The sequence below is a fragment of the Cynocephalus volans genome, chromosome 6 (assembly GCF_027409185.1).
Source record: "Cynocephalus volans isolate mCynVol1 chromosome 6, mCynVol1.pri, whole genome shotgun sequence".
Lineage (NCBI taxonomy): Eukaryota > Metazoa > Chordata > Mammalia > Dermoptera > Cynocephalidae > Cynocephalus > Cynocephalus volans.
In genome coordinates, this window is record NC_084465.1 from 83,660,648 (window position 1) to 83,686,811 (window position 26,164).

At 34.8% G+C, this 26,164-nt stretch overlaps 1 protein-coding gene across 1 annotated transcript in view; it reads left to right on the forward strand.

Annotated features, from left to right (window-relative positions):
- Positions 1-17,247, forward strand: part of ITGB8 (integrin subunit beta 8) — a 78,666-nt gene extending 61,419 nt beyond the window's left edge. Inside the window, exons 7-14 of the mRNA XM_063101265.1 lie at positions 357-452; positions 3,572-3,661; positions 6,940-7,074; positions 9,648-10,053; positions 12,488-12,713; positions 13,646-13,752; positions 16,865-17,028; positions 17,125-17,247. Coding sequence (XP_062957335.1) covers positions 357-452; positions 3,572-3,661; positions 6,940-7,074; positions 9,648-10,053; positions 12,488-12,713; positions 13,646-13,752; positions 16,865-17,028; positions 17,125-17,247 — 1,347 coding nt within the window. The remainder of the gene's footprint in view (positions 1-356; positions 453-3,571; positions 3,662-6,939; positions 7,075-9,647; positions 10,054-12,487; positions 12,714-13,645; positions 13,753-16,864; positions 17,029-17,124) is intronic.
- Positions 17,248-26,164: the final 8,917 nt, after the last annotated feature.

Below are 26,164 nucleotides of genomic sequence, written 5' to 3' on the forward strand. Positions count from 1 at the left end.
CAGAATGTGGTTGTCACTAATGTGTCTCTCTTTCTGAATATTAAATGATCTTTCAATCACATCACTCTGAGTCCAATATTAATCTAAAGTGCTGATCACTCTTTGTACTATGCTGAATTCAGCCCTCTTCATTTTTCTAAGTTACAGGTTCTTTGAGCTTTCATCAATAAAATATCTTTAATACATTGATAATGATGTTATTTTTGAAAATAATTAAATACCCTAGTAAAACCATTATCCTTCCCACATAAGTACATTTTTATGGAAGTCATATAGTTTGCTTCATAATAGATGTTTAGATATGTGTGGGATTGAGCTACTAAATTTCACTCAATTTATTTCATTATCCATTACAGGAACATCCTTCGCTAGGCCAACTTTCAGAAAAATTAATAGACAACAATATTCATGTCATTTTTGCAGTTCAAGGAAAACAGTTTCACTGGTACAAGGTATGTTAATTCCCAAAATATAGTATGCTTTGGTTGTTGAAATTAGGACACTTCTTAGAATGACAGTTAAGGATTCTGGAATTATTATATTTTGTACCATCTACATTTAATACTATATGAACTAAATTATATTTTACAGTGTCTTAAGGTAGCATTTAAATATAAATGCTATCCAGGTTTTTAACACCTGGAACCAAGTGTGGGTACTAAATGATGTCTGAGAATTATATTCAAAATCCATGACACAGCCTGATACTTAGGGTGGTACTGAATGTGAAAATAATGGAGAGGACATTTATCATGTGAAAAATACTTCAAGCTCTGTCTCTACACCTTTTATGTCTGGAGTCCTGATTATATTCTGGTCCAAGGGCATATCCTCATAACAGTTTAAAATTAGAGAATATCAGCATAATCTTCAATAGCACCAACACACCTAGCTTTGGTTTGGTCATCCAATAAAGAACCGAGAGGAGCCATGGAAGTGGTCGAGCCAGTCAAAGCCTTCATACAGAAGAGTAATCTTGGTGGTGTTCAGAATTTTTAAAGCTAGGTAAGACCCGCAAGCAGAATAAACATCTGGCAGTTATGCCACTCTGGAGGTGCCATGGACCCCCCCAACATAGAACTGCTCTTTTGTGTCCCTGCTATAGCTTTCTTTTTACAGTCTTTTAGGTTCTTGCTTCCCAGAAACTCCCTTTTCATTTCCATGATGCCATGATAACCCTAGTTTTCATTGTGCATTGCTGTTCACTGGTCTTCATCATCTTTGCCATTTGTGTTTTCTCTTTCTACTCTCAAACTGTAAATCCCCCTCGGTAGCTAGTCTCCAGTACCCTTTACTTATTTTTTAAAACTTTGGAGAAACTATGTTTTCTTTTGGCTTCAAGAAATACTTAAACCCATTTGCACTTGCCACAAAGCTGGTGTGTTCCCTGATACCTAATGACCACATTTATCATCTGACAGCACTAGTTTAATCATGTCACAGCCTCCCTTAGAACCCTATAGTGAAACTTTATTTAATTTCCTGTTTTCCAAATGTACATACCATAGAACAACTTTTTAATGTAATGACAAATTAACATCCACGTAAGTAGGGCTCTGGCCCAGATTAAATGGCCCAAACCACTTTATTAACAACAATAACAGCTTCCATTTATCAGGTACTTAACTATTGTCAGGCACTGGGTTTATAAACATTAATTCATCTAATTCTCTTAGCAACTTATAACAATGAGGGCAGTATTATTAATATGCCTATTTTCAAGATGAGGAAAACACATTTAGGAGGCTAAATACTTGCCTAAAGTTGTCTAACAACCCGAATTCTGTGCTCTTAACCTCTAAGTTTAATAGTTTCAAAACCATGCAGCTTTTTATAGTTTTTGCCTCCTCTTTCTTTGCTGTTAATTATTTCTCCATTGTGTTACTGGCTCTAGCAGTTTCTCCCTACTCCTTTAAAAATTTGCCATTGACTGATAAGCCATAAAACCAGGTTTCTTATTAACTGAATTGTGCTCAAGCCTGCAAGCTTTGCAATAAATACAACACATGCTCTTGAAGTCACTTCCTTTGAGTACCTGGGAATCAATCACCTTCTCTCTGGGTTGTATCAGGCTAGTAACCGATCTCCCAAATTCATCCTCCACCTGGCTGCCAGAATGATCTATCAAAATCATAAGTGTGACCACAGTACTTCCTAGAGTAAAATTTTCCAGTGGCTCCCTCTGGTTTAGAGGACCAGGTCCTCAGTGTCCCATGTGAGGCTATCTGGTCTCTGCTTGCATCTCTGGCCTCATTCCTCCACTCTTCCCTGCCTCACACTTGGCCCTCCAGACATGCTTCTAATTCTCCTGCGCACACATACACATCAGGCTGTGTCTTTCTTTTGTGCCTTTGTTCTTGCTGCTCACCTTCTCCCCATGCCTGGAATCCCTCCTTCCTCATAACTCGGTTAACTCTTACTCATCCTTTAGGATACAGTTCATAAGTTACCTCCTACAGGAAACAGTCCTTGACAACTTTCTCAAATATTTTCTGGGTATCTATCTCATTAGGCTCTGTGCATATCTCTATTGCTTCTTGTGTACAGGGTTTTGTGAAATTGTCATGTATATAATTCTAAGATCCTCGAGAAAGGAAACTATGTGGCCTAGTGACTTAGCATCTCCAAAGTGATATATTCTTTGCTCAATAAAAGTTGGATAAATGAATTTTAAAAATTTTAAAAATCTATAAGTGATACATTTTCTCTATGACTTGAGATACCAAATTGTTAATGTCTAAGTAGTGGCTGGCTTACAGCAGGAACTTAATAACACTTGTGAATAGAAAAATGAGTGAATAAATGGATATAAAGACTTATAATATGATTTCTGATTCTCTGCTCTTGCTTCATCTATAACTCAGGTAGACCTTTAAGCCTTTGTTCATTCTAATTTTCTCCCTAGGAAAACCTAGAGACTTCTCCATAATTATTAAGCACGATTCATCCAGAACACCTGCTCCTTGAAGTTTCCACTGTGCCTATCTATGATTTTCCCTCCAGTCTGGGCCAACATGTCCTAACATTCCATTAAACAGTAGTTCTGTAAAATATTTATATATGTTACATGAGAATACAGTTTGATAACTAAAGAAGTACTGGGAAATGCTGCATTAAATAACATTAAATTATTTCCAAATTGCAGGCCTGTTCTGAGCCTGTTAATTTGCAAATGTGCTTTTTGAGTCTCTAAGTGGAAGAAACCATCGATATGTATTTGCCCTCAGAACCCTCTCCATGTTTAAAATCTCTTGGGGCTGTGTTCCATGGAAGATACTTTGTGAAATGCTGGTCTGTAGTTTGGATTTTCAGGTCATCATGTAATTCAGGATGCACACACACACACACACACACACACACACTCATGCACATGCACATACACACATAGCCATTTTGGAGACGTATGTTTTGGCTGTCCTACTAGGTTGCTAATACTTTTCTTGTGTCTCATTTTTTTTTAATTCATGTAATAGCTCACTTTCCCCTAACAACAAAAAATTTTAATATTTGTTGATCGTTAAACCAATGTATGCTGTTGTCATTATGTAAATGCTACTGATATGTTTTCTAGGACCTTCTACCCCTCTTACCTGGCACCATTGCTGGTGAAATAGAATCAAAGGCTGCAAACCTCAATAATTTGGTAGTAGAAGCCTATCAGGTATGTATATATTATACACAATTATTTTCAAATAAATTTTTATCAACAATTTTTTGTGGCAAGATACAAGCTAGTGCCATATCATCTTGAAAGGAGTGGTCGAAAAAAACATTAGATTAGAAGTTAGGACCCTGGAGTTTGGCCCTGGCTCTGCTGCTAACTAGCAATGATACCTTGCCTAGTTAGTTCTCTAGGCTTTCCTCAGCTTTCTGGGCCTCATTTGTCTCATTGACAGTAAAGTCAGATTGGACTAGAGGCTATTGAAATTTCTTTCCAAATCCAATGCTCAGTGAGTCACCAAATTATGGCTATAGAATGTACTTTATTGAGAAACTACATAATTTCCTATATCATTAAGTAAGAAATCCACACTGTTATTTAAAGCAAAAATATGCTGGGGAAAATGAAGTATCTGGGATATAGAAATTACTAAGAAGACTCTTTTGGGGTGTCTGATCAATCACTTGATTTGAACCAATTATTTTGGCCGTTTTATCACAATAGTTTGATCAAAAGTATCGTCTTAGTATATGTAATATTCTATTGAATTGACAGTTGCATGCTATCATCAGTCCTGTGAAGACTGGATACCTAAATGCAAAAAATTTAAAGAAACATCTGCTCTCTCAACCTGAGTCATTCCTGGATAGAATAATCTCTGTTAAGATGTTGCAATAATAGTGACTGTTACTCTCATACTACCAAGAACCAGTCACTTTCTTTATATGACCTCATTTAATCCTCACACCTGACCTAAGGCAGGTGCTAGTGTGGTACTCCAAAGTATATTTGTAGAAACCAAGGCTCAGTGAAGTTAAGCAAGATAATCAAAGGTCCCACATCTCATAAGCAGAAGCGGCAGGATCAGAATCCAGGTGTTCCTCCACTGCAGGCTCCAGGTGCTTCCTCTTTTGTGATACCACCTGTTTTTTTTTTTAAACATGCTGTCAAAAGTTATGCTTTATTTTACCTCAAATTTATGGGCCAATTATAAAGTCTCACTCCTCCAAATTCTCTGACTTGACTCCCTTCCTGACATGTAGAGTTTAATAGTCTAAATAGTAGCCAGATCCATGTGAAAAACCTCAGACTTTTCTGATTTTCTCTAGGCTGCACCTGCCTTAAACTTGGGTACAAAAGGGAGGGGCAGGAAGTAGACATAGGATATAAAATGAAGAACTCATTTGAACGTTCTTCTTTTAAAAGAAAAATAAATCTTGCTAGATGTGTTTTTGCCAAGGATTTTTTTCTATGTTTGAAAACTGTGTTGAATGAAATAAGAGCACCTTAAATTGCATCCCTTTCTCACTTACAAAAAAAAGGGGCGGGGCACAAAGGAGCTTCTTATTAAGGAAAATCAAAAGAAAATCAAATGTGTATACAATTCATTCCCATGAGTAATTTGTTCCCAAAAATAATAAAAAGAAGAAAGGAGCTTAAATGGTTAGTAGTCACCCTAAATTGTTACAGTATGAACTCATTTATACCCCAAAAAGGGATATAAATTGACGAGTTTTACCTGTGTGTCAGACTGCACCAATGGAAAAGGAGACAGCTGCATATGGTTTCTTGTTACTTATATTCGGGATGCCTTAGCCCATGGTAGTTCTGATTAACTTTAAACAGTGGAAAAATACCAGTAATCCAACAAAAACTTAACTCTGGCTAACTAAGCTCCTTAAGTGGAGATTCTGTTATTTTTTATATCTCTATATTTTCAAAATTCTCTATATTTTGAAATTTTGTCTTCACAGTCCAACAGAAACTATTCACAATTCATTGAAGAATTATACATCAGGAAAAAATAGATTCTGCCTTATACCTATTTTGTATTAAAAGGGAAGCTTAAGATTGTGGTGGAAACTTAATTTCTAAATTCCAAAGCTGAGCCAAATTTTAGAGATTTGTCTTTTCACCCTGCTTGGCAAACATTGGCCTACCTGGCTCAAGATCTTAACAGAAACAGGATTTCAGGAGGGCAGGTTGAGAATGCTCATTGTGTTAGGCAGTTTCTTCTGATCTGTCAAACTGTCGTATATCAGTATCATTTGTAGACCACTGGAAGTTTCTACTGGTTTGCCAAAATTATTCAATTAATGGTTGCAATGTATGAGCTCTATGGGAGATTAAAAAATGTCACTGCCATGGTTTTACCTAACCCAGATAATATTTACAAATTCGAGGAAAGTATCTCGTTCTAAAGATATACAGAATCTCATTATCAATTATTAATCTGTAAGCACATCTCCTTATTGATTATACTGCTAAAGAAGAAAATTACTCACATAAAGACTTAGAAGCCACTGGAAGTTTATTTTTCTTCATACCCTGCTAATCACTCTCTTTCTCTAGGTATTTACTTCATTTTTTTCCCTTTTTTAAAATTTTGTTTACAAGTATAATTTAAGGATTTTGGCATGTGATAGACTTTCAGTTTTATGGAACAAAATGCACACAGATCTGGAGTATGTATTTCAGGTAACTTGATCCTTTGAAACTCAGAGATTGTAATGAAAGAAATTAATGTGTGCTTGATACATGGTAGACATTAAATACGTATTTATTAAATGAATATATAAATAGGTGAATGAATGAATGGTTTTCTGCCCAGTGAGAGACCCTACTTTGGTGTTAAGGTTTGGAGCAAACCTGATTAACACAAGTAAGCCCCAAGTTCTTGGCAAAAATCCTAGGCTAGTTTTGGAGAACTTTATAGAACCATATCTGTCGGGTAATTCTTATGCCTACAGAACAGAAATGTCCTCCCAAAAGTGTACCTTTCAACTCTGTATCAATAAGGCATCGTAGCTTTCATGATTGTCTAAAGTATTTGAAACTGAAATATTTCTTTAATAGCTGTGAATCTCAGAAGCATGTTCCAAATTTTAAGCTGTCAAGATTTACCTTTTGTGATTATTTATGTGTTCTCAATGTTTCATGTAAACCTTATCATAAAATATAAGTATTATCGGATTAAGAAATGATTACTTTTTAAGAGGCTGAATGAGAAATATCTTTGAAGTGATCAGAAGGCGCAGTCATAGAAGTCTATGAAAAAGTAGACTTTTCACTTAATTCAGAGAATCTAATCCTTCAATATTTGTAATGAATTTCAAATATAATTGGGACATTATGTGGAAACTGTTTTAACTCATCCTTTTACAGAGGTAGACTCTTTGATTTTGCTAAAAATTAAATCTAGAATGATTTAATGAGCTTGATTGGTGCTTACACTTGAAACTACTACAGTATGTAATTTAAAAATTATGTCTTCACAGAAACTCATTTCAGAAGTGAAAGTTCAAGTGGAAAACCAGGTACAAGGCGTCTATTTTAACATTACAGCCATCTGTCCAGATGGGGCCAGAAAGCCAGGCATGGATGGATGCAGAAATGTGACAAGCAATGACGATGTATGTGGGTGTGCACTTATCCCATTTAAAACAAACTGTTTGGCCTGCTTCCTCACAAAAAAATCAAATCAATCTGAAAAACTACTTATGACTGACTCCAAGAATCTTATTTATACTTCAAAGTAACTTTCACTGTCTCTTCTCAAAGTTCCTACTTGGTTTAACTCAATTGACTGTTCTTTCAAACTTTCAATAAAATAAATATATATTATATTAAACACTTATTTAATAATAGTAACTTTAAATTTAGGGGTCACAACCAGTAAAGATTAGCAAATTACATCTCCTCAAACAAGTAGTGTCTATACCTATGATTATGACAGTGAGTTTGTGGTTTCAAATCTGCAAATTCTCAGAATAAATGAGAAATGGAAAGTAATAAGCCACAGGAAAGAATGGGAGTGATGATGGAGTTGACAGAGACTAAGAATTCCAAAACCTTTCACGTTATGCTTGCTCTAGTGCCCTCCTAATGATCTAGGAGGAGGTTGGGGATTTGTTAAGAGCAATAAAAAAGAACTGCTATCACTTAACTAAAAAGAAATGAAATGTAAAGAAGAGAGGCCCAGATTACAGCAGCATCAGGAAATAGGACCAGAGAAGTGGATTCTCCAAGGATCAGCACAATAGAGGGTAATACAGAAATTTACCCTGAAAGGAAGCCCTTGTAGGGTGAAGTGATTTCCAGTGAGTCATTTACCTCTTTAGGCATCAGTTGCCTCATTTTTAAATAATGGCTTGGACCAGAAGATTTCTAATCCCTCCTCCTTTCACCTCTAAGGTTCTGTGATATTATTAACGACTTTAATATCATGCTATAGAGAAAAAGAAAAAGTTATTGAAAGAAATAGAGGTCCTAAGATTCTAAGATTGAATAAAACAGAATCTTTCTTTCTCTTTATTTAGAATATATTTTTCCCTCTTGAGAATTTTAGAATATTCAGATAGTATAAATGTTCCTATAAGCTGCATATATTAAATTAATTATTGCAAATTTCTAATTCTGTAGTTTCCCCTATAATCACTCCTTGGATTTTCTTCAAAAGACATCATGTACCAGTTTACAAAATACATATTTGATTTTTATTTAATGTAAAGAATACTTTTTACTAAAAAAGATAGCATTAAGTTACTTTCTGAAAAAATGTTTACCTCTTAGAAGTAGTTCTTTCAAAATCTCTATTTTGGAAGAGTAGTTTTCCTTACTTCTTACATTTTTTTTTTTTACCTACATCCCTTTTTTCCCTTTACTTTTAACCAAGTGGTATAAACAGTTTGACTCTCAGGAATTCTCATATGAACTACCTATTAAATATATAAACCCCAAGTTTTATTCTACCATTAGTAATGGCAGTGACCACATTATCCTACACATCTGTTAATCCTTAACATTCTTAAAGACCAAAAACATTTCAAGTACAACACTAACTGGATTGATTTTTAGTATTATAAGACTGATTCTAATTGCTAATGTACATATAAGCCTAAATTTAGATCTTTTATATAATGATGTATGTATATGTATATATATATTTTTATATATATATATATATCCAAACCAAAAATCCCAATACAAATTATTTTTAAATTGTAAAGGATTTTCATCCAACATGAAAAAAAAATTGAAATAAATATGTATGTATGATATATATATATGCATAAAAAATATATATATTATATTTTAAAACATATATATATATTTATGTACACATATATATATATATTTAAAACCTTCTTATTTACCAAAGTACTTAAAGATGGTAGGGTGGGTCAACAAATATAAATAGACATATTAAGTCAATCGTGTTGTGCAAAAGAAAAAATAGAGAAAAAAGGAATAATTTGGCAGGAGAAAGAAACTGTAGTTTCACGAGGAAAACCTATTCCTGCCAGCCCAGCTCCTTAGCTCTGTCCCAACTTCTCCCACTAAGACAAATGCGTGACCCTGTACTGAGGACTTAAGATCTGAGAATGGGAGCCCTAAACCTTTTTCCCTTGAGTAACATCAGAGAAAGTGTCATATTTTCCTCCATTGACACCCTGTGTAAACTAAAATTTAACCAAAATTTTACTTGGGCCCCTAGAAAATAGGAACAAAATAAGAATTGTTCATTGGAACATCTCGTCTCAGGGTTTTAAACAAGTAGAGCAGAAGCCTTTTACTGTGGTTTATTTTATCGATCCCTAGTGCCAAATATTCCATAAACCCACATTTTAAGGGCTGAATCCATAAAATGGTCTATTCTTTCTCAAGTTCGCTAAGAAATTAATCATCAAAGGTAGAGTAGACGCCTCAAATAGGCTTGCACCCAAGTCTATTTAATTTTACAATATAGGCAATTAGCAATCATTGCATTCTTTACCTCTCTAGTTTATTAATTTGGAAATAAAAGACATTAAAAGGAAATGTTACATCAACATTAACATATGAAAGAGATTGAATGTGTATTTTATAAATATTAATTTCTCTAAGATGACATGTATTGATTCAAAAGTTATTAATATATATAATATTGACAATAAAAATAATCAAGGTGTATAAATATATTTCCTTTCTCCCCCCCTAAATTTAGGTTCTTTTCAATGTAACAGTTACAATGGAAAAATGTGATGTCACAGGAGGAAAAAACTATGCAATAATCAAACCTATTGGTTTCAATGAAACCGCTAAAATTCATATACACAGAAACTGCAGCTGTCAGTGTGAGGACAGCAGAGGATCTAAAGGAAAGTGTGTAGATGAAACTTTTCTAGATTCCAAATGTTTCCAGTGTGATGAGAATAAATGTCATTTTGACGAAGATCGGTTTTCTTCTGAGAGTTGCAAGTCACACAAGGACCAACCTGTTTGCAGCGGTCGAGGAGTTTGTATTTGTGGGAAATGTTTATGTCACAAAATTAAGCTTGGAAAAGTGTATGGAAAATACTGTGAAAAGGATGACTTTTCTTGTCCGTATCACCATGGAAATCTGTGTGCTGGTGAGTATAAATATATAGCAGTTTTTACCAGTCACTATTACACTAACATATATATTTTAAATATCTTTAAATTACATCTTTTTAAGTTGCCAACACTGAATTCAAATTTAATATTCAGCGTTTCGTAGTCTGTGAAATTAGGGCATGACAACAAATTTATAGCACATGATTTTCATGTTTATATTTTAACTTATTTATTACAGAATATACTTCAAAATAAAATGCTAAAATTAATTGCTATTCTCATGTATTCCTTGTTCTTGGAAAGATATATACCAGAATAGGAAATTACTGACGATGTATGACACATTTTCTAGAGAATCAAGGTATTCTTCTAGAAGGATCTGATTCATTCTAGTAAATGGTCACTCCTTCCAGCTTGCTCAAAAATTTTTATTTCTGTCAGGATGATGGGAAGCGAACTATAAAAATATACTTTTCATTCATTGGAAAATTCTTAATGCATTATTGTATATGGTATTGTAAGTTTGCAGTAATTTAAACCTCTTAAGTTTATTTTTGGAACACCACCCACAATAGAATTGCCAAAGGAAAGCATTCTTAGAAAAAGTACTGGTTTACTGAGTAATCTAGAAGATTAGTCTCTGAGGCCACACACAGACCAAATTAAAAACTGAAATAAGTTAGAATAAAAATATCAAGACTACTTTTTGGCCGATTCAGTTTACTGCCACCTAGAGGTTAGATTTCAGAATATCAGTACAACATTTGAAAATTAAAACAAAATATTGTTTTTAAATAAATTGAATAAACTACCTGTCACCCGAGTTCTCCAATAATTTTTCTGTGACAGTATGCTAAATCCACTTATTGTGAAAACACCTTTTTTGTATTTGCATTTTAGTAAATATTTGTTAAAGTATTAATGAATGGAAATACTTCATTGCCATAAGCATATGGGAAGTAACATAAAAAATAAATGTGTTTAAATAAGTAAAATGAAAAATAAATTTTCCATTTTCATCTAAGTTAAAATTTGGCTTATAGCACTTAATATGTAATGGCAAATTGTCTTTTATTCTATTATATACTTCAAACATTTATTCAGCTATAACTGGCATCATGGTTAGGATAGATTATAGATGACTTTAGAATGAACCAGCAGTTGTCTACTATATTTTACAAGGAAGAGAAATATTATTTTACAGGGAAGAGAGAATTTTCTGAGATCATTTCCTACAGCTGTCGATCTGTCAAAGAAATTTTAAATATAGTGAAAATCAGTCTCTATTCACAGAAAAATATCAAAAATCAGTGTACTGGCCCCTCCGTATGACTGTGATACTAGTGATTCACAGGCAGTTGTGAATCTGCTTTGAATTGTTGGTGTTTAAGTGCAAACTCTAGGGCTGACCTGCATTTTCTCCACTAGTCTCTTTGGGGAATAAAAACACATGTTCACAGGTCAGCGGGTAGGATTCAGCATGCAGCATGCACAGGGAACAGGGTCTGGCAGACATTTGTTTGGCCTGGTCCTCATTAGTTTTACACTTAGCAAACAGAGCTGATCCAACAGTAAACTCTATGCAGTAGTTACCCTATGAGGTGCTCAGCAGTAAAAGAAGGGAGAGGGGGAACGAGGAAATAAAAAAAGGAGGGTGGGAGAAAGGGAGGGATGGAGGGAGGGAAGGAGGAAGGAAAGGAGGGGGGTGTTCAAATAAGCTTGAGGAACGCCATACTCCCATAGCCCTTTAAAATGTATCCCTTCTTGAAGATTTCTAGTTCATATTAGCATATTAAACTTTGGACACTTTCTGCAATCTAAAGTTCATTTAACTATGTATAACCAGTTTTTCTTCAACTCATTGCATACACCCCACCTTCCTTTCTTTTTTCCATTTCAGGACATGCCCCTCTAACGTACTGTTCTGAGGATGTGGAAGGAATCATTCAACTTCTCAGGAGACCTTATCTTTAAACATGGCACTAGCAGCACTAAAGTCTAGAAGGCTTTGCCTCAAGGTCCTTCAAAGTTCTCCCAGTCCCTTAGCAATAATGAAAGACTAAGAGAATGGCTATAGAAGGCATTAATCAAATACCGTCACTCGTATTGTTCTGAATTCAAGTCCAACAGTTAACATTACTCAGCCTGTAGCTTCTTTATGTGTGCATGTTTTTCATGTACAACTGAATGCACAGTGGCATTCCCCGTTGAGCAGCAACAGAAGCAGGGCACCCTTCATGCTTGTTAGCACAATATGTGAGCATTAGTTTATCTACAATAGAACAGCTTTGGAAATGGACCCTGCTAAAGCTTGGCATTGTTTTTGTTAGACAAATAGAAAATGATGTTGTTTCCATTCACTTGACTGTCAGTGTGTTTCCATGGAGACGAGAGGGGAATCCACGTTTGGAAACTCTTCACCAAGTCAATGGTCCCCATAACTTAGGTCCTGGAGTGTCTCTGTTGCAGGACATGGCGAGTGTGAAGCGGGCAGATGCCAATGCTTCAGCGGCTGGGAGGGGGACCGGTGCCAGTGCTCATCAGCATCGGCCCAGCACTGCGTCAACTCACAGGGCCAGGTGTGCAGCGAAAGAGGCACGTGCGTGTGCGGCAGGTGTGAGTGCACTGACCCCAGGAGCATCGGCCGCTTCTGTGAACACTGCCCCACCTGCCATACAGCCTGCAAGGAAAACTGGTATGATTTCTCTGTCCCCAACATATGCAAAGCAGTCCTTCATGATGGCTGGCTGTGTTCTTTTCTGTTCTGGGTGCTTTAATCTTAAAAGTTGCCAGATAAGTTGTTACCATCATGCTAAAAAAGAATTGAATGGGGAATTTTAGGAATTAGGAAACTAGAATTCCAATCTATGGCCACTAGATAACTGTGGCAGCATCAAAATAAATCCGGACATTCACTGCCTTTATTAAAACAGGTTTTTGAAGATAGGGGCTGCCTGCTACTACCCAGCTTTCGAGTAGTTAATTGAGTGATCTAGGACAAGTTGTTAAAATTATCTGTGCCCCTGTTTTCTGATATCAAACATGAGGATAATTATAATACCTTGCTGTAGTTCTGTGAAAGAATTAAATTAAATGATTCATGTAGAAAAAACTCTTGTACTCAGTGCATGGTATTTGTGTATGGTAATAATAGAATACATGTTAGCTGTTATTACTGTGTTTTATTTTTAATATTTTAAGGATAAAAAATTGTGGCTATGAAGCACTCTAGAAATAAGTGATATATAAATGAAATGTGATGTGTTAAATGAAGGTGACTTTATTGTTTTGTGCCAATAATTAATTTTACAATAACAATTTGAGACCTACTCAAAGACCACTAATCTAAACATCACGTTACCTTCCAATTTGTTTTATTCAAAAAACTTTTAAAGCAATCACTTTTTCAGATTGGTGGCTCAGGTAACTTTTTTAGACTTATGCGTGGTGATTTATTTAAATCATTTGGCAATGCATTACTTTAACATAATGATGGAGTTATTTCTAATGAGCCTAATCAAAATTTCAACAGTCTATTCACTGCTTTTTTGTTATTTGATTTTTCACAGAAAAGATTACAGTCTAGTCTTAAAGAATAAATGTTTTCACTTCTGTTTCCCCTTATAGGAATTGTGTTCAATGCCTTCACCCTCACAATCTGTCCGAAGCCATGCTCAAGCAGTGTAAAACCTCATGTGTGCTCACTGAACAGTATTATGTGGACCAAACATCAGGTAAACCGAAGCTTAATAATCAAAGCACTGAAGAATATCTGTAGAGGATCATATTCCCCAAAAGGGCCCGTAATTAACTGGGCTAAAGAAAGGACTCATGGCTTTAATTTTTTTTCATTATGAAACATTGCTTTATTTTTTAAAACAGCTTTATTGAGGTATCATTGGTATATAAGAAACTGTACATATTAATCAACACCATTTAATGAGTTTATGACTCAGTTTTTTAAATCTCCCAGAGATGATATTCTGTAGCCAACAGTGTATGCTTTCCATGGTGTGGTTGAGTGGTGGGGTTTCTCCTCTCATCTACACAGTTAAGTTTCCATGCTATGTACTTCCATAGAGGGGCTTCATTGGCTAGAGAGGCCTCAGTGAGCCAAAAATATGAGTTTCCCATGTAGATTCAAGGTCTGTGGAGCCATAATTTTCCTTCATAACCCAAATTTGCTCCCAGTTCTGACCTTCCTCATATCTAATCAACATTTACTTTCATGTTTCAGGAGAAGCCAAAAAAGTCTAAGTAGCAACGATCTGCTTTTGCAAAATACATAATTTCAAAAGGGCCATTCCTTCCTGATATTTAACTACAGCTCTTATTCTTATATAACTACAGCTCTGATTCATTCTGATATAAACATAGCTTAAGCATGAATGGTTATCCAAGTGGCACAATGGAATGGCTATGGAACTTTTAGTCTGAAGACCATGGCTTAAGGCATGTCCTTGAACAGTATTAGTTAAGAAATATCAGCCCTCCCACAAAACTTCCCTGAGCCTCAGTTTCCTCCTCTATAAAACTGAGATAATACCAACCTCAAAGAGTTGTGTGACATCAAATGAGCCGGTGAGCATGAGAGAAGTATCTAAAGTAAAAGGAAACAAGTAAATGAGGAAACACATGACAGTGATGCTCAAGGAGAATTTTTAAACAGAAGTTCATCAGAACCCAAAAACCCAGGACCCCACTTTATGCAGGTATAAGGTATGAAACTGTATGGGAATTTTATATTAAGCTTGAAATTATGTCTTCCTTGAAAACATTCCTATTGTGACTACTACTTCAAGTCTCTCCTCCAACCTGTAAGAAAAATTCCAGCTCTTAGACTGCACAGAAGAATAAACTTTCTCCAGGGTTTTGTTTTGTTTTTCCCTTGCATCCATACTGATCTTAACTCAAAGAACTTGGCTCTGAAAAGAGCCCCATGTGCTGCCAGCTGGGGCTGCTGCAATCACTCCAGAACGCCAAGTGCCTTTTCTAATAAATAGGGCCTTTCTATCAACATGTCATTTATTATGTTAAGTAAATACTACTCTGACTTAAGTGCTGTTACAAAACATATCCCTAAACTTCCTTAGGAAAAGCCCCAGCCTGACCTAAACTAAGGAAAGCATAGGCTAGGGGGAAATATTTGCTATCCATAACAACATGTAAAATTACATGCAGATTTGAGCCCTGAAAATGTTGCCTATCCCAACTGATTAGAAGTATTTCTAAAATGCGTAGATAGCTAGGGGGCTCCCCTCCATTTCACAGCTATTGTGCAAGAAAAGGGAAAGCGTGTTTGTCAGGCACCTCTGTCATCTATCCACGCAGTCACACTTAAAGAGTGTTCTTTCAGTCTCTCTGGCTAAGCTCCTCCCAGGCAAAAAGCCAGTAAGGGGATCAAGCCACGTGTCCCCTCTGAGGATCCGCCTTAGCTGACTGAATAGTCCTAAGCCAGCCAAGGGAAATGACAATCTTTCAAGACAAAAGGGCTGTGTGTCATGAACCTGAAGGTCACTGTGGAAGATTGAAAGGGCACCACCTTTGAACAGAGTGCTTTAGATTCTATCTGTCAGAGTTGTAACAATGGGAGACTTGAACTAGCATTTGGTATTTCTGTTCCAATTAGTTGTCTTGGGGTCTGCCTTTGACCTTTTTTTCGAGGTACCTCATCACTGACCAAAATAAAATTGGGCTCTGTGAAGTCTTCCCACTTGGAGAGGAATCTTTGCCTTCATCACTGAGTTTTTGCCTTATTCAAGAGCATACTTGATCATCACTGGGAATCCAGTCATCCATGATTGTTTTAAGCCTGGGCAGGGTCCCTCCCTGGAAGCTCTCTCTGGGAGACCTTCAACATTTAGTTGAGGTCCCCACAGTCTGGAGAATGGGTGGAGGAACACATGCCTCTTTAGGCCATGAAGTAATTGTAGAAATCTGGGACAGCTGGTGAGTTCTGTGGAATTCTTGCCTATTGTGCAACCATGGTCCTGTTGGATTGGGGTAATAGCTCTGGCAACAACAAAGCCTGTAGACTTTCCAAAGAGTTTGCCTAAGATCTGGTGCTGAAACAGAGATCTAGCATGCCCCTCGTCTTAACATGGCATTGCTTTTTTCAGCTAGTGATTTTTTTGTTAGAAAAATACACAGTAAACTTTTAAAGCAAATAGAACAGACTTGGTTAACAGACAGGTAAAAAGTAAATTAATAAAAAGTTAGAAAAGAGATTTGCATATTGTCCCAAATTGGACTTTCCTATTTCCTGGAGAAGCCATGTGTAAAAATAATGAGAACTTACACTGCAATTTCTCAGGAAATATTTATTCATCTATTAGAGAATTATTGATTTTTAGCCTCTACAGATGTTTACTTTATTTTCTAGTACTGGTGTGCAGCAAGTAAAGAACAAGCATAAAAAGAGAAGCATATGCTAATACCCAGAGCTATTAAATAATTTTTTTAAATCTCACTTAGCGGTCAGCAGTGCACATCACAAAAACTCCCTTTCTCTGTCATGGACAAAATTGTGTTTGGTTAAGTGAGTTGGACATATTCTGGTTAATATAATTAATGAATCAAACTGCAAGAATAATGTTATTGAATACCTTGATTGTGGCTATTCTCCAAAGGAAGGCTTTCTGTTGAAAATATTTGAATAATAAATGTGCGATAAGAGTTAGAGTTTACTTTTTTGAGCTAACAGTAATTTCAGTCCCCTGTTTCGAAAATGTAGATTTGCAAGTATCTCTCATCATATTAATTGAAACATGAACATCATTTACATGACAATCCTGTGATTTACTCATTCCCATTTTTTAATCCATTTATTTGTTTGTTTCATTACAGAATGTTTTTCTAACCCAAGCTACTTGAGAATATTTTTCATCATATTCATAGTTACATTCTTGATTGGGTTGCTTAAAGTCCTTATCATTAGACAGGTGATCCTACAATGGAATAGTAATAAAATGAAGTCCTCATCAGATTACAGAGCATCAGCCTCAAAAAAGGTCAGTGAATTCTACCAAAACTTTACTATCAGTATGTTATTGACTAGTTACAGTATTTAGGACCTTCACTGATAATAATATTTCTTCTCTATCAAGGATAAGTTGATTCTGCAAAGTGTTTGCTCAAGAACAGTAACCTACCGACGTGAGAAACCTGAAGAAATAAAAATGGATATCAGCAAATTAAATGCTGATGAAACCTATAGGTGCAACTTCTAAAAAAAGATTAAAAATACTTTAGGGGGAACTGGATTTTATAATAATTGCTCTTAAAATTATAATTTTAAAAGTCACAGGAGGAGACAGATTGTTCAAGATCATGCCCGTTGCTGGTTGCACACGCGAATGACAACTGACGAGCAGCCTCATCATCATGTGACTCACATAGCTGCTGAATTTTTCAGAGAAAAATGTCTTACTACTGTTTGAGACTAGTGTCATTGTAGCACTTTACTGTAATATATAACTTATTTAGATCAGCATAGAATGTAGATCATCTGAAAAGCACTGATTACACTTTACAGGTACCTTTCATTCCTACACTTCCCAGAGAGAGACAATGCTGTGAGGTAGTCTAGCATTGTGTCACTACAAGGGTACAGTCATCACTGCACCGAACATGCAAATGAAACAAATAATCTGGCAGACATATACTGATGTTGCCAGACACTTTCACAATTGGTGGTGAATACACAATTACAGATAGATGAAAACATGGTTAGTGTTTCACTCATTCAAGAGGTGACAGAGAGAGAACCTTAATCTTAAGGGATATTGCTTTTGAAACTGTGTAGTTTTATGCATGTGTGTTTATGGTTTTTTTTTACAAGATGGATACTAATTCCAACATTTTCTCTTCTTTAACTTTATGTTTTGTTTTTATTCCTTGCATAAGTTTATATGTGTCACAAATGACTGGATTAAATAAGTGCTAAGTTACTACTGCCATAAAATCCTAGTGATACAATGTCACTTTATTAGAATACTGGTTTTAAATGCTGAATGTTAATAAGGGACACTGTAAAGTATCATCAAAACCTGATTAACTTAATTTTTTGCAGTTGTGGAGTTTTGTATTTTCTTACCTGGTAAACTGGAGGGATTATTTGACCATTTCATCTGTCTAATCATTAAGCTGAAATTCACAAGATATTTAGAAATTCTGCTTCAAGCAAAGTACCACAGTTTTGAACGAGTTTTCTTAGGTTTTGACTCCAAGTAGATATAAGCATTTTTCAAATGAAAAGATATATTATTTTTGCCCTTCAGTGCAGCCTAAAGACATTCTTTTTCTGAATTACCCCAACCCTCCTAACCAGAATTCATAAAAGTGTAAAATTGGAGGAGGATGGGTGATATCTTAGAAATAAGCTAATTCATGCTTTTAATTAGTCAGGGAAAGGCTCAGAAAGTTTGAATGATTTCTTAAAAAACACCCAAGTGATAAAGTGGCAGCATTAGAAAAGAGCTTGTATCTTCTTTTTGCCAGGCCAGTGTTTATTGCACAGTATTATGCTACCTCTCAAATCTTTAAAGTATTCAATTGGCAAATATTTTTAAATGTGATTTACTGAAGTCTTAAGTATATGGATGTGAGAAAATTTCAAAGCAAATTAGCAAAGAGTAATTCAAACTGAATTGCCCATAAACAGTTCTAGTCTTTCCTGCTAATGAGCTTTGAAAAGATCATAGCATGGCATAACTATAGGGAAATCCATTCACACCATGGCCTTTATGAATATGACCTCCTGGAGTTGTACAATGCTCAACCCAAGACCTTGATACAGAGGCCATGAGCTCTATCTTCCCCAATGGAAGCTTCTTCACAATTACCGTATCACTACAGACTTATTTAGTCTGATTTTATTGGCTAGCAGTCCAACAGTCCTGCGTGCCGTAAGGAGTTTTGCCTATGACAACAAATGAATTTATTTAAAATATCTTGTCATAATTAACTTCCCAGATTTGCTGTCTTCCAGCACTTTAGTTAATGTACTAGATATTTGCATTTTGATGAAGACTAACCTTCACTTCCTATTCTACCCTAAAGAGGACCGAAAAATATGTAATAAGTTGTTCTGGAGCCAACAAACACAGCAGCTCTCTTAGCTGTCCCCTACAGCCAAGCCGTTATGACGCTAAATTGAGCTGCATTTCCTTCCCCATATGAGAGATTGAGGACATTGACATAATTGAGTACTGTGACTCACTAGTGTGAGAAACCTTTGATCAGTAAGGATAATGCAAAAATGAAAGGATGCCTGACAGCCCCCAAAAGGAAAAAGTGGAAGATACCCATTAATTTAAATGGTGACAATTTTAAAAATGAACATTACAGTGTTTATGAACAATAAACTAATTTCCATATGGAATGAATTATCCAAAAGACCATAATAAAATGAAATTCTTAAAAAACCAAGGTTTATATTTTACACCCCTATTAGTTTGCACTAACTTTATAATGGACCAAGGATGTTATCATAGGAAGAGATAAACTTCCTTATAGGTAATTCAGTGCTATGTAACCACTGTAGTTATGCTTGTGATATCTCGTGCTTTCTTTTTTGTTTTTTACTTAAAGAGCTAATTCTTGAAGATTTTAGGGCTTATATTTTACTTGAATAATTGATATTTTCCTGTGTAAGCATTTGTGAGAAGAGAATTAATATTTGCATAGTTAGAATTAGTTAAAAGATCAGGAAAAACAGGGTATTCTTAGATTAAATAATTTATATAAATAGAGTCTACTTCCAACTACTATGACCACAGGAGACTTTTGAGATTTATTGATATTAAACTCAGTTCATGACATTTTAAATTGTTAACAAAATTATGAACTTGAACAACACTTTTGGTACGGTAGCATTTTTGCACCCTAAAGTATATAATGATTTAGAAATGTGCCATACATACACTACAACGTAATTATATGTATTTTATTTCTCTGGAGACATCTTTTCACTGCAGTGCACATATAAACATTTGATATGTTTTTATTTATTAAGCCACAGGCATTCTCTGGAAGATTCAGAAATTTACTAAAAATCTGATTATTTCCTAAATGTTCAAGTTAGATTTGGTTTATAAAAATAACAAGAACAACAACAGAAAAATCTAAGGTTAAACAGAATAAATATCTCTGGAGGCCAATTTTTCAAAACTCAAAATTCAAATTAGTAGTGGATAATTACTTTTATCTCCATTGAATGTACTCTTATTTATGACAACAGGCATCCACGAGACACTGAAATATGTTATTATAGACCATGAAAATTTTTCTCCATCGAATTATATTCCTTCTGGTATCTGGTAGAGTAGATTAGACTCAATGGCTTTTCCTTTTTTTCCTCACTCTTGTCTTTCCCACTCACTTTTCCCAAGAGATTGTCCTAAAATTTCAGGCTCAATAAGCCTAATTGTGAAAAATAACTGAATTTAATTGTATAATGAATTTCTTCATTTCCAAACATCTCTTATTGATACTAAAAATCATTTGGATCTCTGCTTTTGAACAAAGACTAATTAGAAACTAAGAATTTTAAATTTTCACAACAGAGCTTCTTTCCATTTTGAAGGATTTGAGATATATATGTTTTCATAAATTTGTTAAGTGAAATACAAGTTACTTGGGAACTCAATTATGTGCATATTGTATTCTGTCTTATTTACTCTTAATGTCTAATTAATGACTATCCTTATCTATATTCACCATAAGAACTCCATTCCATGCATTGCAAACTGAGACACATTTTCAAAGAAACATAGAACTATCATTCTTTCAGATCATTTTCTTCTTTTTTACAATTTCTCTGTAGCAAGTTTATTGTGTATAACTGATTATACATATTCATATTTCATTGCATCTAAAATACCCACTTTTTCAATTAAACATCTTTGAAATTGTGATGAATCTTGCAATTGTTGGCATCTTAGATGCAGTGTTTAAAATTGTGCTTGAATAAATATTACACTAATCCAACTTTAGCTAAATATTCATGGGTATAGGGGCATTTCTTATGAATATTTGAGAATCCATTTATGATAACATGTGAAGTCAATTTTTAGTACAACTGAATCACACACAGCTCAGTCTGAGGCCTGTCTGATTAGCAGCTCAGATCCTGCATATTTTTAGGTCAAAAAATTGTCAGGCTTTTGTTTATCCTTTTTTCTATTGGCTACAATTTTAGCAAACTGTAACTGACAAGAATGGGTGGATTTCTTGCAGTTTTGTTAAATTTTTATTCTTGCTATTCCTTCCTAAGGGATCCTTTTATATGATCATCTCACTTTTAAAAAGATTTAACTGGAAAAATATTACATGAAATTGTAATAATTAGATTTTGCAGCATCTTGTATGTTTTATGTCAGTGGCAGGAGAAAATATGATACAACCAGTCAGGGCTATGGAAGACAACTTTCCTCTTGGTCCTCCTACTATTTTATTCTTCTTTATCATTTCTGTTCTGTTCATTTTTTTCCCTGGCTCTGATAAATTTGCCTTCAAACCCATGTAATGACTGTGGTTAAAACTTCATACTTAAATTATTTGAAACAATTGTCCAGCTATCTGGGCAGCTATTAATGAAATACCTGAGAGTAATAACACTACTCTTTTATCTACCTGGAATACTTTTCTGCATAAAATTTATCTTTGTAAGCTAACTCTATTAATCAGGTTTCTAGCCTCTACAACCTGTTTCAGTTAAAATTGTCTAACACAATGATATTTAAAAAACACTGTAATCATTAAGAATGGAAAATGTGTGATTTGTGTAAAGAACTTTTACCAATTTTACACTGTCCCACAGATAAATGTGATTTTGATAAGAATTCTACACAATGACAAGTATGGTACAGAGATCTTATTAAGAGTATTGAGTATAAAATATTTTAATTCTAAATTATAAGAAAATATAAATTTGCACATATTAATATAGAAATCCATTTTGTATGTATTTAACATACCATTAAAACTATTTTACATTTACCAGCTACTTCATTAAAGTTTTTTAAACCTCTACAAAAAAACCTTTAGAAACGTTTTTAAATTATCAGTAACATAATCTTATTTTGTTTCACTTAATATGTACTGTCTTTGTAAAAACAAATTTAATACAGAATGTATTTATAAATTAAAATATATGAATATTAAATAGCTCTAAGAAACAAATTCTCACTGAACATGTTTCTTATGATTTCTGGCTTTGAATTATAAATAAAGTTAAATTGCCTTAAATGATGCAGAAAATTGGGGAATATGATAATTTCATGTAATATACTATGAACCTGTTTATATAACTCTGACTACTAACTTCTGTGTATTGTATTTATTAAAGAGCTGACACTGTAGTTTGTTGTGAGATGTTTATTTTTCTAACAGAGCTTATAACAGTTATGACAAGCATTTAATTAATGCACCATTCTGTTTCAAAGTAGATGTTAATCAATATGAAATTTTCTGTTTCAAAATAAAAATGTAAAGATCTAAGAATATACACAGTACTTCTTTATTTGCCGTGTGCTACATGACCCTGAAAGCTTCCAGACAACCACACAATATCACACACAGAAATGTAATAGCATTCATACACTAGCATTTTGCAGATGGCATTACATAATTCCAAAAAGATACTACTTCTAGAAAATTTTAGGACTAATGATGGAGAATTGGGGTCATCCTAATTGCCCTTTTCCCTTTAGATAGCTGCCCAATGGTGGAAATAAAATGAATATCCTAATGACAAAGAACTGAAAAATTAGCTAAAAGTTAAAACAGGCTATATCCACCTGCCAGCAAAATCTACCATCACCTTGATACAAGTATAACATGTTTTTAAACTTCAAGTGCATAGTATCAAAAGTCACATTGAAACAATTGAAATTTATTGAGTACCGATGTATTGTGATTTTCCTCTGTTTAACTGAGGGGACAGAATAAAGCAGAAGGGTGAGAGATACATTAAAAATTAAATAAGACATGTAGAAAGATCCCTTTTATGGTTTGAAGAAAAAAGGTATGTGTAACACACCTTTAGATAGAAGGGTTGTGCTAGAGAGATCAGATAGAAGCTACCAGCAGGACTCACAAGGTCTTTCTTGTTGAGAACGTGTCCCAGTTGTGTTTGGACTGCACTCTTTCAGGCTCAGAATCCCAATTTTGTTATGAGTGTTGTTTGACCCAATTCTTTCCTTCCTCCTTTATTAATAGACTTACATTCTGAGTTTCAGCAGAGCACACAGTTGAGACTGAAATTCCCTGACTCCTTTGTAGCTAAATGTGGTTACAGGACTAAATGGCCGGTGGGATGGGGGAGGAAGTGATATGTGCAACCCCAGGTCTCACGTCCTCTTTCTCCTTTTTTGTCATCTGGGACAACTGGAGCAGCTGTCTTGGCAAAGGAAGCCCTATGCTGAAATTGTCAGAGCTTCCTCTTTAGCCATTCACTACTCACCTCAAATCTGATCCCTGGTAGGGAAAAAATCTCAACTAAACTACTGCATTTGGTGATCTGTTTTCTAATGATGTAGTCTTTACATAATTGTCTCACTGAATCCTCAGCAACACAAAGTAATATTTGCCTTAATTTTTCTTTTTTTTTTATTTTATTTTATTTTATTTTATTTTTTTTATTTTTTTATTTTTTTATTTTTTATTTTATTTATTTTTTTAATTTTATTTTGTCAATATACATTGTAGCTGATTAATGCTCCCCATCACCAAAACCTCCCTCCCTTCTCCCTCCCCTCCTCCCCCCTTGCCTTAATTTTCGAATAAGGAAAATGAGGCACACAGAGAGGTTAGGGATCTTGTATAAGTGCATGCAGCCAGTAAGTGGCCAGAGCAGGATTCATACACAAATCTGGTATTCTTGCCATAAGTGGATGATCATATGTATGGTGAGGATAAATTTTACTAGTTCAGCTATCAGAGGTTAACCTTTGTCCCCATGCCCTACAAAACACGTACAATTAGTAAAGTTGAGGAGCTGCTATACATGCATAAATCCTACACAGGAAAAGTGAACAGGCCTTAAAATGACAAACGGAATGCTAAGTGCAGTGCACTCAGATGCCAGAGTTAGGAGAGTTAGGAGAACAGGAAAAAGCCCACAAAGAATAGTATTTGGCTTGGGCCTTCCAGGAGAGATAAATGTAGACAAGCAGAAAGGGGCAGTAGGAGAGATCTAGGGGAATAGTAAAGCATGTAAAGTGTGGAGACTCCACCCAAGAACGTTGAAAGCTTGTTGAGATACAATATTGGATAATGAAAAGCAGTAATCTGCAGGTCCTAAGTTATGGAGAGCTTGATTTCCAGGCTAAGAGCTTCAGTTACCAGGAAAGAGCAAACTCAAGTTTTTGCACAAAAAAGTGATGTTATTGGGATTAAACATGGTTGACATACATTTATATAAACTAAATATAATTTTTAAACTTTAATTTTTATACTCTCTAATACTAAATATAAATACTATTTAACATTTTTAAATATTTAGTGCTATTAGAGGTAAGGTATACAAAAGCAAAAAAAAAAAAAAATTAAAAATCCGATCTTCTTGTGCCAATCTCATATGTAAGTATATTTTCCTTTTATTTTTCTATGCACTTTATAACTGTTGTTATGCAAATAATGAATATTTATTGTAGAACATCAAAAATAACTATAAATTAAAATTAAAACAAATATTACTATAATCCAGCCATCCAGAGTTGGCCATTGCCATACATTTCCAGGACCCATACACACACACACACACACACACACACACACACACGCACACATGCACACACGTACACACACATGCACACACGTACACACACACACGCACACACGCACATATGCACACACGTACACACACATGCACACACGTACACACACACAACTATTTGTAACTAAGAAAGAAATATGCTACAAATAGGCTGCTCTAAAGAGATTTTTTCATCAAAAATATCAAAAATTTCTCCATGTCAAGATTTCTATTTTAATAGGCAAATATTCTATCCATGAATGTGTCACAATCTTAGCTCTCATAGTCATTGAGAAAAGAATGAGCAAAATATGATACCAAACATCAAACACTGGCAGCAACCTCACTATTCAACAAGAGGGTATTGGTTAAATAAATTGATTCTGAATTGGAGAGACTTGCACATTTATAATGCAGAAGAGAAGGTGCCAGTGAAGAGAGAAATGTTCGTGTTGGGAAGGTTTGGATGAATCTAGGGTACAATGGGGGTGTATTTCAAATTGTGATGAAGAAATGAGCATGAAGACTTTATATGAAAAAGTAAAGGTCTAGACCAAAATAGAAAGGGAGAGAATATTGAGCCACTGTTGAGAGGCTTGAGAGAATTGGGGGGCTAGCTAGACATCAGCGGTCCGGAAAGCTGAAGAGAATTCTCACACCAACTTCTGACTTGAAGTTACTGCAGGCTTCTATTCAAACTGGATGAAACTCCCAATCCGGTCTCACAAACTACCTTGTTCTTGCCAATTCATGACTTTTAGACTAAATTCTAACTTTATCAAAATATTTGGCCAGACAAAACTAAAGCTGGGAATTTTTAAACCATGTCAATGATCAGGCTTTCAAATATTATCAAAATAAACCTAATTGAAAGATAAGCAGTATCCATTTTAATGTAATTTTTTACATGTGAGTATTTTGGCCATAATGAGAAGTGATGGTGGGCACTTTGGCTTTCAACATGGCAATCTTTTAGCACTTATTTGGGCTGTTGCATTATTTAGTATGTAGGACCCAGTGCTGTTCAGCCTTCTTCCAGTGAATTGCTTTAAGATCTGAAAGCAAATTCAGACTAGACTGGTGAGAGGAAAATTCTTTTTCTCTTTTGGGCTTTGGCATACTGTTTGCTGTTTTTACTTTGTTATAATTACAAAATTCATTCTAACCATCATTAAAGTCATAAGAGAGAATTATCCCCTTAATAAAATCTTGATTTACCATTAACAACTTTTTTAAAACATTTTCCTCTATTAAGTGCAAGATAATCTATAAATCCACGGTTCTCACAGGATAGCCCCAGACCAGCAGCATCTGCATCACCAGGAAACTTGTTAGACATACAGATTTTTTCTTCACCCTAGGCCTTCTGAATCAGAAATTCTGGGAAT